General features: G+C 42.6%; 1 protein-coding gene across 7 annotated transcripts in view; it reads left to right on the top strand.

Annotated features, from left to right (window-relative positions):
* Nucleotides 1-7310: 7310 nt before the first annotated feature.
* Nucleotides 7311-13989, top strand: part of LOC106566024 (neuron navigator 1) — a 108843-nt gene continuing 102164 nt past the window's right edge. For all 7 annotated transcript variants that reach the window (XM_082959436.1, XM_082959440.1, XM_082959438.1 and 4 more), the window contains exon 1: nucleotides 7311-8318. In XM_082959436.1, coding sequence (XP_082815562.1) covers nucleotides 7577-8318 — 742 coding nt within the window. In that variant the 5' untranslated portion in view covers nucleotides 7311-7576. The remainder of the gene's footprint in view (nucleotides 8319-13989) is intronic.

The following is a 13989-nucleotide window of genomic DNA, read 5'->3' on the forward strand; positions in this document are numbered from 1 at the left end:
CTCTTCTGGGAGAGGCTGTGGTGGCCCCTCACTGTATTCCACAGAGAGATGCTGTGGGTGGCCCCTCACTGTATTCTTCTGACAGAGGATGTGGTGGCCCCTCACTGTATTCCTCTGAGAGAGGCTGTGGGTGACCCTAACACTATATTCCTCTGAGAGAGGCTGTGGTGGCCCCTTCTGTATTCCTGAGAGAGGCTGTGGGTGGCCCTGCACTATATTCCTCTGGGAGAGGCTGTGGTGGCCCCTCACTGTATTCCTCTGAGAGAGGGTGGTGGGAGGTTGAGTGGTTGAGTGGTCTTTAGGGCTGAATGGACAGATGCAGGACTGAGGGACCCAGTGATTTGATCTGGAACGCACTTTCGCCTCTTGTCAGAGAGTGCCTCTCGTCCCCTCAGGACAGGCCTGGGGGTCTCTTCCAACCCACCACTGTGTCTTAGACAGTATTGATAATGGGGTAAAGAGAGGTCCGCTCTCTATTGAGAGGAAATATGTATTGAGAATTCCGTATTGAGAATGTTCTCTGTGTGGCTTCGTCAGTGTAATCAGTATGTGGCTTCATAAGTGTAATCAGTGTGTAGCTTCATCAAATCAAATTTTATTAGTCACATGTGCCGAATACAACAGGTGTAGACCTTACCGTGAAATGCTTACTTACAAGCCCTTAACCAACAAGAAACAGTGTAGAAATCGAAAAATATTTACTAAATAAACTAAAGTTAAATTTTTTTTAAGTAACACAATAACGAGGCTATATAAATGGGTTACCGGTACCAAGGAACTTGAAACTCTCGTTGCTACAGCCCCGTCGATGTTAATAGGGGCTTATTTGGCCCTCCTTTTCCTATAGTCCTCGATCATCTCCTTTGTCTTGTTCACGTTGAGGGAGAGGTTGTTGTCCTGGCACCACACTGCCAGGTCTCTGACCTCCCTATAGGCCATCTCATCGTTGTCGGTGATCAGGCCTACCACTGTTGTTTCGTCAGGAAACTTAATGATGGTGTTGTAGTCATGCTTGGCCACTCAGTCGTGGGTGAACAGGGAGTACAGGAGGGGACTAAGCACGCTCCCCTGAGGGGCCCAGGTGTTGAGGATCAGTGTGGCAGATGTGTTGTTGCCTACCCTTACCACCTGGTTAAACCAGCTGATCTATGGCAGCCATATTGGAAACAACACCTGTGAACATTTTGAAATTGATGGTGGTATGTCCAGGAACAATATAATAGTATGATTTCTAGCACACAAAACACTCCCAGGTTAACAAAAGGAAGAAAGATAATCACGTTGGTGAGACCTGAAACGAGCAAGATAACTTAGTAGTTTTCTTCGGCCTTCCCCTCCAGCATATTGAGCTCAGCAGGAATATACTAATATTCAGCATATGGGGAAAGTTGGGAGAAGAAATTGCACTCACATTACTATTCAGGTTTTTACAATATCCTGGACCCTGGGGCTCACATTCCACTCAGCACAATGATTTCATTAATGTTTGAAAGGAGTTGTATTTTTATGGTAGGACATCAAGGATCCTTCTGCTTTTCTTTGACACCACACACACACACACACACACACACACACACACACACACACACACACACACACACACACACACACACACACACACACACACACACACACACAATGGGCAAGAACGTTCCTTTGTATCTTTGATATGTTGCAACATCATCATGGTTGTGCCACAGCAGCTGAGCCGTCAGAGAATAATTACACAGACTTTCCAGTTCACTGGCAGCTGTGGAGCTGTCCACCCCATAGTCTCTTTACTCTCTCTCACACACACACACACACACACACACACACACACACACACACACACACACACACACACACACACACACACACACACACACATACACACACACACACACACACACACACACACACACACACACACACACACACACACACACACACACACACAATGGGCAAGAACGTTCCTTTGTATCTTTGATATGTTGCAACATCATCATGGTTGTGCCACAGCAGCTGAGCCGTCAGAGAATAATTACACAGACTTTCCAGTTCACTGGCAGCTGTGGAGCTGTCCACCCCATAGTCTCTTTACTCTCTCTCTCACACACACACACACACACACACACACACACACACACACACACACACACACACACACACACACACACACACACACACACACACACACACACACACACACACACACACAGCTGGTCTATCGTAGAGTCAGATTAGTCTCCAGATGTGTGGGAAAGCAGCGGCAGGAGGCTGGATCCTGGATGTTGGTCCACCCTGGCCTCTCCTGAGGAAGGGTGTCTCCCTCCTAGCACTCAGATATGTTACAATGTCCTAGTTCGGGTATTCCCAAACTGGGGTAAGCACAATGCCGTTGGGGGTACGCCAAATAAAAATGTCATTCACATTTTAATATATATATATTTAAAAAGAATAAAAAATAATGTGGCACATTTCCAAAAAGTCAATTTATATTTTCCAACGGGGCTATACATTTGGGTGAGCTTTTTTTATCACCTGAGTAGCCTCATTTCATTACAGTCATTTAGCAGACGCTCTTATCCAGACACTCTTATTACAGTAGTGAATGCATACATTTCATTTCATGCATTATTTTTTTTGTACTGGCCCCCCGTGGGAATCAAACCCACAACCCTGGCGTTGCACACACCATGCTGGCGTTGCAAACACCATGCTCTACTAACTGAGCCACAGGGAGTTTCACTGCCAAATATAAAATTACTGTTCAGCAAAATAACAATACAATTTCAAACACAGGTAGCCTAGTCAAATGACTAACATCTAATCAAATTAACCATTACTCTCTCGCGAGAAACCTTCACTCTTGCGCAGACATTTAGAAACGAAACATGACAATTTGAAAAATAAGCCACGGGAGTTTTTTGAACGAGAATAAAGATGACTTCCGAATAGTAAGACATGTATAAAAGCAACAGATACCATTAATAAGAAGTGGCTAGAAGTGTCTTATATGGTGAGCTACCAAGTGGCTAGGACAGGCAAGCCCCATACTATTGTGAAGCACTTCATTCTTCCTGCTGCCACGGATATGACTGGGACAATGCTGGGGGAAAAGGCCAAAAAAACTATGCAGACAATGACTTCATCAAACAACACTATTTCACGACGCATCAGTGACATGGCAGGAGAAGTTTTGAAACAATTACTGCTTCGCATACAAGCCAGTGAATTCTATGCGTTACAGCTGGATGAGTCAACAGACGTGGCGGGCCTGGCACAGCTCCTGGTAAATGTCCGTTACGTTTATGGGGGGTCAATTAAGGAAGACATCCTCTTCTGCAAACCACTGGAAAACAACACAACAGGAGAGGATATTTTTTTAAAGTACTGGACAGCTTTGTGACATCAAATGGACTTTGGTGGTCAAGATGTGTTGGTATCTGTACTGATGGCACAAAATCCATGACAAGGAGACCTAGTGGAGTGGTAACGTGCGTGCAAGCAGTTGCTCCCAACGCTACTTGGGTACACTGCAGCATCCACCGAGAGGCTCTTGCTGCCAAAGGAATGCCTGACAGTTTGAAAGATGTTTTGGACACTACAATTAAAATGGTTAAGTTTGTTTTCTAGTTTTCTTTACTGACCATACTTTTCACTTGTCTGCCGCTTGCATGATGACGAGTTTCTCACATGACTGGCCTATCTGGGCGATGCTTTTTCTCGCCTGAATGATCTGAATCTAGGATTACAGGCTCTCCACAGGCTCTCCAATATGCAGGACAAAATTGAGGCTATGATTAAGAAGTTGGAGCTCTTTTCTGTCTGCATTAACAAGGACAACACACAGGTCTTTCCATCATTGTATGACTTTTTGTGTGCAAATGAACTCAAGCTCATGTCAAATGTGATATAGCAAAGCACCTGAGTGAGCTGGGTGTGCAATTATGCAGGTACTTTCCTGAAACGGACGACACAAACAAGTGGATTCGTTATCCCTTTCATGCCCTGCCTCCAGTCCACTTACCGATATCTGAACAAGAGAGCCTCATTGAAATTGCAACAAGCAATTTTGTGAAAACGTAATTTAATCAGAAGCCACTGCCAGATTTCGGGATAGGGCGGCGCTCAGAGTTTCTTGCCTTGAAAAATAGCGCTGTTAAGACACTGATGCCCTTCGCAACCACGTACCTATGTGAGAGTGGATTCTCGGCCCTCACTAGCATGAAAATGAAGTACAGGCACAGACTGTGTGTGGAAAATGATTAAAGACAGAGACTCTCTCCAATACAACCCAACATTGCAGTGTTATGTGCATAATTTCAAGCACACCCTTCTCATTAACCTGTTGTGAGTTATTCACAATTTTTGATCAACAAATAAGGTTTTATATGTAAGATGGCAAAATAAAGAGCAACATTATTGATTATTATTATATTATTATTTGTGCCCTGGTCCTATAAGAGCTCTTTGTCACTTCCCACGAGCCGGGTTGTGACAAAAACTCACACTCATTCTTATGTTTAATAAATGTATCTTATAGTGTGTGTGTGGCAGGCTTACAATGATGGCAGAAAACAACATTTGAGAGTGCGCTGACCCTGGTGCTAGAGGGGGTACACAGCTGGAGGTTGAATGTTTGAAGGGGTACAGGACTATAAAAAGTTTTCTAACCACTGTCCTAGTTCATTAACCCAGCACTCAGATATGTTACAATGTCTTAGTTCATTAACCCAGCACTCAGACATGTTACAATGTCCAGAACAATCAGGAAATGACTTAGCCGTATAATTAGCTGACTGCGTCGCTCTGGATAAGTCGCTCTGGTAAAGAGCGTCTGCTAAATGACTAAAATTTAAAAAAATAATCGTTTTTGGGGTCTTTTGTAAGCTACCTTTGAGTGCTAACATTCTCTTTACAAGGACTCATGCAGTTCATATGTTGGTTATGCACCAGTGATGCTGAGGCAGAAAATACTTGATGTAATTGCAATTCTTTCAGCTACATATTATAAATATGTTCACACAAAAAAATACTTTCAAAATGTTGTAATCTACTTAGTCCCATCCACAATGTCTACACAACAGGAACAAAGCTTGTCAGAGCAGCTTGGGAGTGAGGAGTGAGGTCATCATCAATGGACTCAGCGTGGTGGTATTGCTTTTGACGAGCCAGAACAAGACGTTACATTGTTTTCAGGCCCCCTCGCTAAGACCCATCAAATGACTTCATGGGTCTCAGAAGAACCCCAGGCGCCCCGGGACCCACATATCAGGCCAGTGGAGCGTGTAGGCACAGTGGGAGAGCGGAGTGGGAAAGGGCCCTCAAGTCATTGTAACAAACTGGTCAGTTGCATCAAAGCAAAGAAAACCAGGTCATGCAGTGTTCCTTACCAGTAGTTGATTGGTTATCCTGGATAAGAACAATTGAGCACAACCTAGAAATGCTTCCTTGATTTCTCAAACACTAGAAGCACAATTGTGAAGAATCATCATACACACATACTGTAGACATACATATGTTTGCAAAAAGAATCGTAAGTATGTATGCCGAATATATTGTAGTATTTTACTGTTCTAGAACGTGGAGAGGCTAATGAAGGGGTGCATGTGTGATCAGAAAGCCTCCTGGCTGGTGAAGCGGCCCTCATGCAGGAGATGTTTTCCATGGTGCATACATGTGCTGTGGAGCATTGCAGAGTTCTCTTGAGAGATATGTGTGCGTGTGGAATATCATTAAATATGCTGCAGTAAGGGAGGGTCTTAAAAGAGCTCATCACTCCGTGTTATTTTATTTATTCACTATTCATACAAATTATGCTATTCGAAATATCTATTTTAGAGACCTGTCTCAAGACAAAATAAATACATGAATTAAATAATTGAGAAGCACAATTAGTGGAGCTGAAATAGCATTCAGAGTAAATGAAAGTACACATGATCTAAGGGGAGGGGATGAAACAGACAGTAATTATGCTGGTTGAGTAATTGCAGTGCTATACTTAACTTGCATACTAAGAGAGTCTGGTTTGGATGCTGTTCCCTGGGTTTAGTGCTTATGCTGCCTGCATTTCTTTCCAAAGTGTGCTAACACATCTTATAGTATTACCTCTGGTATGTACCTGATATTCAATTGGATATTGTTGAATCTGATTGTGCCGAGTTGTGCTTATTTTATTGAATCCGGGAGAAACAAACAAGTAATTAACAGGTTAACTGTGTAATTACCATTTCACCACGCCATTACCTAGTTATTTCTGTAGTGTAAAATAAAGTGCTGCCTCGTGGTATAGGGTGTGTCCTCTTTCACACTGCTGGTACGTGGGACCCAGTTACACTCATCCAGGCGGGATACTGTATAGTGAAAGAGGACCTGACCTGAAAACCTCCATACTGTATACAGCTGCCAAAATATCAGCATGTTGTTTTGTTTGTTTACCATCAATAATTTTTGATACACGTGTAATATTATCAATCTATTTATTCAATTTGTTTTGTGAATAAGCAGGTAATGTCCATATTAAATGATGACTTCCATATGATGTTGGTACAGTATGGGACATACTGATGTGGTAGTGATGCACTGTGAAAACTATTGGACAGCATTGCTATTATGTCATAGAAACATCATTAGACTAGTGTTCCATTTAAGTAAAAAGCTGATAACACTCAGTAGATTTGAATATATGATTTATTTTGATTTAAACAAGGGTTAGGCAATAAGGCAGCTCAGACAGGATAAACAGATAAGCTGGTTGTTCCAGTTGTTGAGAGCTTTTGGACACAGATTTCCTCACCATTTCCACATTTCCACACCAGCAAATCATGCATAATTGTGTGTGCGAAGAACGTGCCTGAAGAAAGGGAGGTGGGAAGAACAAAGGGTTAGAGAGAGAGAGACGAGAGCATGTGAAAACAAGCCTGTGATCAAAATAATGCTGTCCAGTTTTTTTTTAAATGCCATGTTTATCATTTCTCATCGCCCCCTTACATTTCACACATTCTGCTGAGGCAGAGCGAAGCATCTTTAAATGCAACAGAGGAGGAGTAAGGGAGGAGGGATGGAGAAAGGGAGGAGGAGGAGGAGGAGAGATGACAGGCAGAGGAAGGAGGAGGGATTGTGGTTGCGTCTGGTGCTATTGTCATTCTGCTGTTGTGCGCTTCAGCGGCAGGAGGCTCTGCTGAAAGGAGGAGTAGAAAACAGAGCCAGGGAGGACGGAGGGGGGGAGGGGGGGGGAGAGAGAGAGAGAGAGAGAGAGAGAGAGAGAGAGAGGAGAGAGAGAGAGAGAGAGAGAGAGAGAGAGAGAGAGAGAGAGAGAGGAGAGAGAGAGAGGACAGGGAAAGAAAGAAGAGAAAGGAGAGCCTGGGCAGCACTGCAACAGCTGCTGCAGCAGTCTGTCAGGAGGACAGAGAGAGGCAGAGGGAATGAGGAGAGGAAAAAATGAATAATCTGTCTGCAAAGAAGAGCAAAGATCCAAGGACTGCCTTGTTAGCCTTTTCTTGTTTTCTCCTGAAAGGATAAGGGGACTGAAAGGAAAACTATTTTTCTCTCTCCTTGCTGATGCTTTTCTAAATGCTCTCATGCAGGAGCCATGCTCAGAAGTAGCGTGAAAGGAGGCAGAGAAGGAGATTTAAAGATGGAAAGGGCGGAAAGCACAAAAACGTATGGCCAAGCCGAGGGCAAAGCTGTTGGCATGGCAGCCAAGAGGGGCAAGTCGGGGGTGCCCCAGAGCACCCAACGAGGGGAACTGAGGGTGTACCGTGCAGGTAGCTCTGAGGGGCGGCTTCCAGTGTCCTCCAACCTCCGCAAGCAGAGGTCTATGACCAACCTGGCCGTGCTCACCGATGCAGAGAAAAAGATACACCTCTACGAGCCCAAGTGGTGTGATGACATGGCCAAGCCTGGAGCAGGACCCCTCAAGGCAGGCAAGCCCAAGCTGGCAGGAGGGGGTGGCGGTGGCGGACGAGGGGGCGCACCGCTCTCACGCAACCTCTCCAAGTCAGAGCACTCTCTCTTCCAGGGCAAACCCAAAACCTTCAGCCCATTGGCGGCTCCTTCTGGTCTGGTCAGACCCAGTCAGAGCCGGATCCCCCGGGCACCGTATGCAGAGGTGAAGCCCCTGAGTAAAGCCCCCATGGATGGCAAATCTGATGATGAGATTCTCTCCAACAAGGCCAAGGCTGCCAGCAAGAAGCAGGCAGTGGGAGCTTCTGTGGAGTCAGAGGCCAAGAGCCAAGGGGATGGGAGCCAATCCTCCTTCCTCAAGGTGGATCCAGAGCTGGTAGTGACTGTCCTGGGTGACCTGGAGCAGCTTCTCTTCAGCCAGATGCTGGGTGAGTAAAACCAACTTTTTTCCCTCCTGCAGACCTCAACCTGTCTGTCGAGCCTGGCTGTGTGTCTGTTGCTCTCGACGCCTCTCCCTATCAGCACGCCCCCTTACTACAGCTGTCACTAACACCTGCTTGCTACTGCAGTCCTCATTGTCCCTGAATGGAGATAATCTTGCTGGGTATCGATTGAGACGAACTCCAGGGGTCGTATACCGTCTCTCAGTGTTTATATTGCATGCACTTGAAAAGCTTTCTCTTGAATGCTGCCCCAGATTTGGCATTTTGTTTTAAAGCTGTATCCTGATTATTGTGAAGCATGGGGTTTTGATCAGTCACTGCAGGTGGCGGTGGACAATACCTCCATTGTTTGCAATGTGTTTAGGTTATTGTTTCTATTATCCTATGGGCTGTTCTCTGGCGTGTGAAGCATGATGTCATTGATTGTGTGTATAAGGTTGTTTCCTGAGTTCTATTCCATCTCAGCTCTAGCCTGTTGCAGTGGGTTGACCAACCAGCTAGGCCCTCAGTGATCCTGCAGCTCTCTTTATGCTCCATGCAGAGATATATGTGAATGGTTCCAGAAAATAGGACCTGGGAAATAAACTGAGCTATATTGAATTGATTTTAAGCTCCCTGTGAGACATATTTAGCCTCTTTCCAGCCCCATTCATCCGTGGCCATTGACAGATGGTGCCCACACTGTCTATATGGGAAGTAAAATGGCCAGGAGTGGCTGGGCTTCTCTGGTACTCTAGGTATCTCAGTAAAACTTTAAGCTCTTTGTTTTCAACCAGGTGGATAAAGAAGATAGAGTAGCATGATATAATGTGTAAATGTTATTGACTGAAAACAGCACATTTTGAACAGAATAACTTTATTTTTCTGAAACATACAGTACAGTGTAATGTTTCTGACAGGTTTTACACTGACCAGAGGTATAGTTTGATCACTGGATTGCTTCCTGTGAAATATATTTATTGGCCTCTGGCTATGCATCTCATTATCCCAAATGAGTACATTAGATTAATGTGTTGAGTTAATTGGTTAATTGACTTTGACGTTGATCAGAAACAAGAGCACATCAGTTTTAGATTAAGACCAAGAACCAAATATCTAACCCAAACCTTGTTGTCTTTCTCTGATTGTCATACATCCCACTGTACTCCAGTTTGTGAATGATCTGCTGAATTGTTGACTTAATTTTAAATTGTGCCCCTAGCTTTATTAGATTGCCAATTTCAAGTCCCAGACCCCAAGGGACCAGGGATCAAGTCTAGAGGCTCGGTTTCTACTGTTTCTAAAGTCTTGCTTCGATACTGCAGTTTAACTGACACAAGGCCCAGAATGACAATTTCTATAGACGGCCACATAGAGTACCACAGTATGAGTCATAATACCCATAAAGCAGTCAACCAGGGAAATGGTTCCAATCATTTTTCCACCATAAATTTATCCCATAAGGGATTTTAGAAACACTTAAAATAAGGGCTGCGTTTCGTACAGACTTACCCTGGTGTAACGGCTTCATAACCGTGTAAATCTCTCTAGGACATGGTGAGTTTTATCAATATATTTGCTTGTATTTACTCCCCAAAAATGAAATGCTAATTAGCTGCTAATGTGGCTATCATAAAGAACTACAAAATGCCATGATGCTCTGGACGAGACTGCCGAATCGAGGCAAAGGTAAGAATCTCTGGATTAACTATCTAATGTTAGGTAAATGTAGTAATTAATATATTGGCGAAGTTTCTCAAAATGCACAATTCGGTAAACTGTCTTGTGCAAGTTTTAAATTTGAACAATACAGTGGTTCCTCCAGTAAAAGTTACGTCATACGCAGCATTCTGTGGCACGTCATTTAATTGTCAGCCATTTTTTTCTGTTACTGCAAGTTATTGATAGTTTGACCACCAGAGGGCATCTTTGAGAAGCATTTGATAGTATTCCGTATTTGCATTACCAGAGAATTTAAAAACTTTTTTGTAATAACATAGTATATGGGATTGATTTTAAGAAATTTGGCTTAATTAATTTGAATAATATTATGGTGTTTCTATTCAGAGAAAAATGAAAAACAAAACCCTCACCGTTTCCATTAGGATGGAATGGAATATATGGCGCTGTACAACGTGACGGTCGGGAGAAGGCTACAGGATTTGAGGATTCTAAATTGTTTACCTTCATTAGACAACTTTGTTCCAATATTTCTGTAAACCAGTGATATTTATTCCCATGGTAATTCATTACGGATCCATAACTAAATAAACATCTGCATTTTGAAAGAGTCTTTTTTATAATTATTTTATTAATGAAATGTGTTTATTTGTTTATTAGCCTACTGTGCAGTCTACAATACATACCGTAGTAAACATGGGAAAGTGCCTAATTCCTTACATAAGGGAGAACAGGCCATGTCTGTAATACAGAATGCAGGGCACGCGGGAGACCGGTGTTATTTCATAGTTGTAATGTCTTCACTATTATTCTACAATGTAGAGAATGGTAAATATAGAACAATCTTGGAGTGAATAGGTGTGTCCAATCTTTTGACTGGTCCTTGCTTAATTAATTTGATTAATATTATGGCATTTTTATTCCATGAAACATGAAAAACCCAATGGGTTTCTGTTAGGATGGAATGGAAAATATGGCGCTGTACCACGTGACGGTCAGCAGTACAGTACTGGGATATTTAGCAAAAAAATCCCTGTGTCGTGCAGACGAGAGACCAGGGTTCAAATCCCCGGTGGGGAGGAAGGTGTAGGCTTGTCTCAGAGCAGCACGAAACAGTGCTAAAGTAGTTGTAGGCTTTTGCTTCTAACTTCAATTGATAAAGTGTTTTTAGCCACAATCGGCCCCAACACCAATTAATACATTTGGGCACAGTCGATAGCGTGCTGGACTTCGGACTAGAATGTTGAGGGTTCGAAACCTGCTCCCTGCTTGTTTCATTAAATTATTATGCAGGTCTCAGAGCAAATAGCCTGGATTGTTACTCCCATTTCGTTCCTCGCTCTCTTCCACGTGTCATTCAGCACGCCTGTACTGTTTATTATTCTGTATATATGAATTACAAATCAGCCTTTACTTAAATCATGTTTCTAGTCTATTGCATAGTTACAATGTGTGATCATTGATGTCCCAGGAGCAGGTGTGGTAAACACTGTTGAAGTGTATAATTGTAAAACATACATGCAGACACAGCATCATTGAAATAATGGAGTTTGATACACCTGGTATTGGATATGACTGAAAAACAACTTGCTAAATAGCAATTTTCGCAAATTAACTTTATGACAAAACAATATGCACAATCTTTTGTCTCTGCATTAACTAACATATTCCTCTCAATTGTACATTTTTTGCTTGACTCGTTATGATGTTATAAGTACTTACATTTGCTTCCCCCGTAATGTTATGTCAGCCATCTTTGCTGAAGAAAGTCACCAGGGATGGGTGGCTCACGTCAAATTCGTCATTGTAACCACTCGATATGATTGGTCATATAAAAACTTTGGGACCCAAAAGCATAATGAGTGCTCTAACTCCCCTTGTGGTGGTCTGGAGCAATGAAGGCATGACGCTGGGTACCTCTAAGTCACGCGGTGAAAGCTTGCAACTTTTAAAGGAGGAACCACTGTACCTGTTAGCAAAGGTGTCAGCAAGAGATGACATGCAGAAACTAGCAGGCATTTGTAGTTTTGCATGATGTCTACTTTGATGCTAATTAGCATTTTCGAATCTGAGAGTAAATAGAGCAAAATGTATTGAAAGTCACCTTGTCTGAGAGAGATTTACACGGTTATCAAAACATCACGCCAGGGTAAGCCTACATGAAACACAGCCATTATTTTAAGTGTTTCTAAAATCCCCTATGGGAAAAATTATTGGAACCATTTCCCTGACCGCAAGACTTTATGGGTATTATGACACCTCCATTGTGGGGTTCTATAGAGAAGTTAGATTAGAACATTTCTAACTAATAAGAAAGACACTTTAGTCATCACCTTCGTCCACAAAACATACATTGAATTATTCAAATAGTTGCTGCTGAGGCAGATTTTTTTTTCTCCATCACTCACAGCCGATTATATTAACATTTTATATTCATTCAATGTCTGCCATGTTTTCGGATGGCGTGATGACGTCGTCGCTGCTCACACTGATCCCTGTACGCGTTGAGTGCTAATGCTCATGTGAAGTTGGGCCATGTAAACCGGATGCAACCCGGATATAGATGGTCCATGAATCGGCTTTTGCGAATGTGAGTACTGTAGATTACGTTGAAAACAACCTCAGTGCCAGACCCTCACTGTTGTTTCATAGGATGCTCATTTTGGGGTGTATTTTTCTCTGCAGGCTTCTGAAAGGGTCAGCTCTTCTCTGGACAGTAATTGAAGATGGTACTAGATGGTTTGAGAACATTAGGCCATTGCTTCGACTGGATCTAGAGATTGCTCCAAGGGCGTTAAATTCTAATGTTAGTGAGCTCTGTCCTGAATCATATAGCCTAGAGACTGATTCAAACAAGACAATTGTTGACTCCAATAATCCTACTTGCTGTTTAGAATCTATAGCATTTCAATATGTATCTGAATGGCCGTTATTGATATCAAGAGGTTTTATGAACAAGCCAGTCAATGAACATTCCAGCTAGCCAATATCAATGAAGTCTGTATTTTGTTGACATCCCAGCTAGGCAATATAGGTGTGTTTGTAAATTCACTCTGGCTATCTATTCCGACCTCAGAGCACTCTCATCTGAACGTGCCAGAGCGCAGAATAACTGATGAATTTACGAACGCCCAGGGCACACTCTGGCACTCCAGATTAAATTTACAAAACACACCCATAGAGATATATTTTGTTGACGTCCCCTATCTCAACTTAATGGATACATATTTGCTGATCCGACTTCATGGCCATGCTTCATTAGTTTATATGACGGGAGGTTGACCTCTTATGTTTGTCACGCTTAGAACCAAGTAAACAGTGTCAGTAAACAATCACATTGTGAACATTGTGAGTCCATTGTGTGTGTATGTGTGTTTACATGCTTGCATTTGGTTGCATAGCAACCACTTGTGACACATTTTCAGAAATGTACTCAATTCTCACCCTCCTAGATTTTCTAAGGAATGGAGATTTTAGTTTAAATCCACTGAAGTAATTATTTTAAAATGAGGAAATGTAATTTAAAACATCTGCTTAATGAATTATTTATTCTTTTACAGGATAATCCCTCATGAGACAGCATTGCAATGAACGAACAGCTTTGTTTTATGAATGGTAAAACCAGGCAGGATTTCAGACAGGATAAACAATCATATACGAGTCATGACTCGCCTTCCCATGTGTTATAAAACACAACTATTTCTCTTTGTGGCGCTGGGAAATAAAGCTACAGGCGATTACCTCTGCATGTTTACAGTAAAGGGCAGCTTGACTGAAACGTCAACAAATAAATGTAAGCTGTTTGCAGGAGTAATTTTCTTCATTGATGTAACAGACTATAAGGGGTAGCCAACCGTCTATGAGTGTCCAGCACATACAGATAGCATTCTAATTCTATGGTCCAGCACACTTCTCCTTATTCCAGGTCATAACATTCATTACAGAACATGTCTTTCTTTGAGAGAATTCCCCTTCCCTACTGCATGGTATACTACAA

This window comes from Salmo salar, chromosome 12 (genome assembly GCF_965601325.2).
Source record: "Salmo salar chromosome 12, fSalSal1, whole genome shotgun sequence".
NCBI classification, from domain to species: domain Eukaryota; kingdom Metazoa; phylum Chordata; class Actinopteri; order Salmoniformes; family Salmonidae; genus Salmo; species Salmo salar.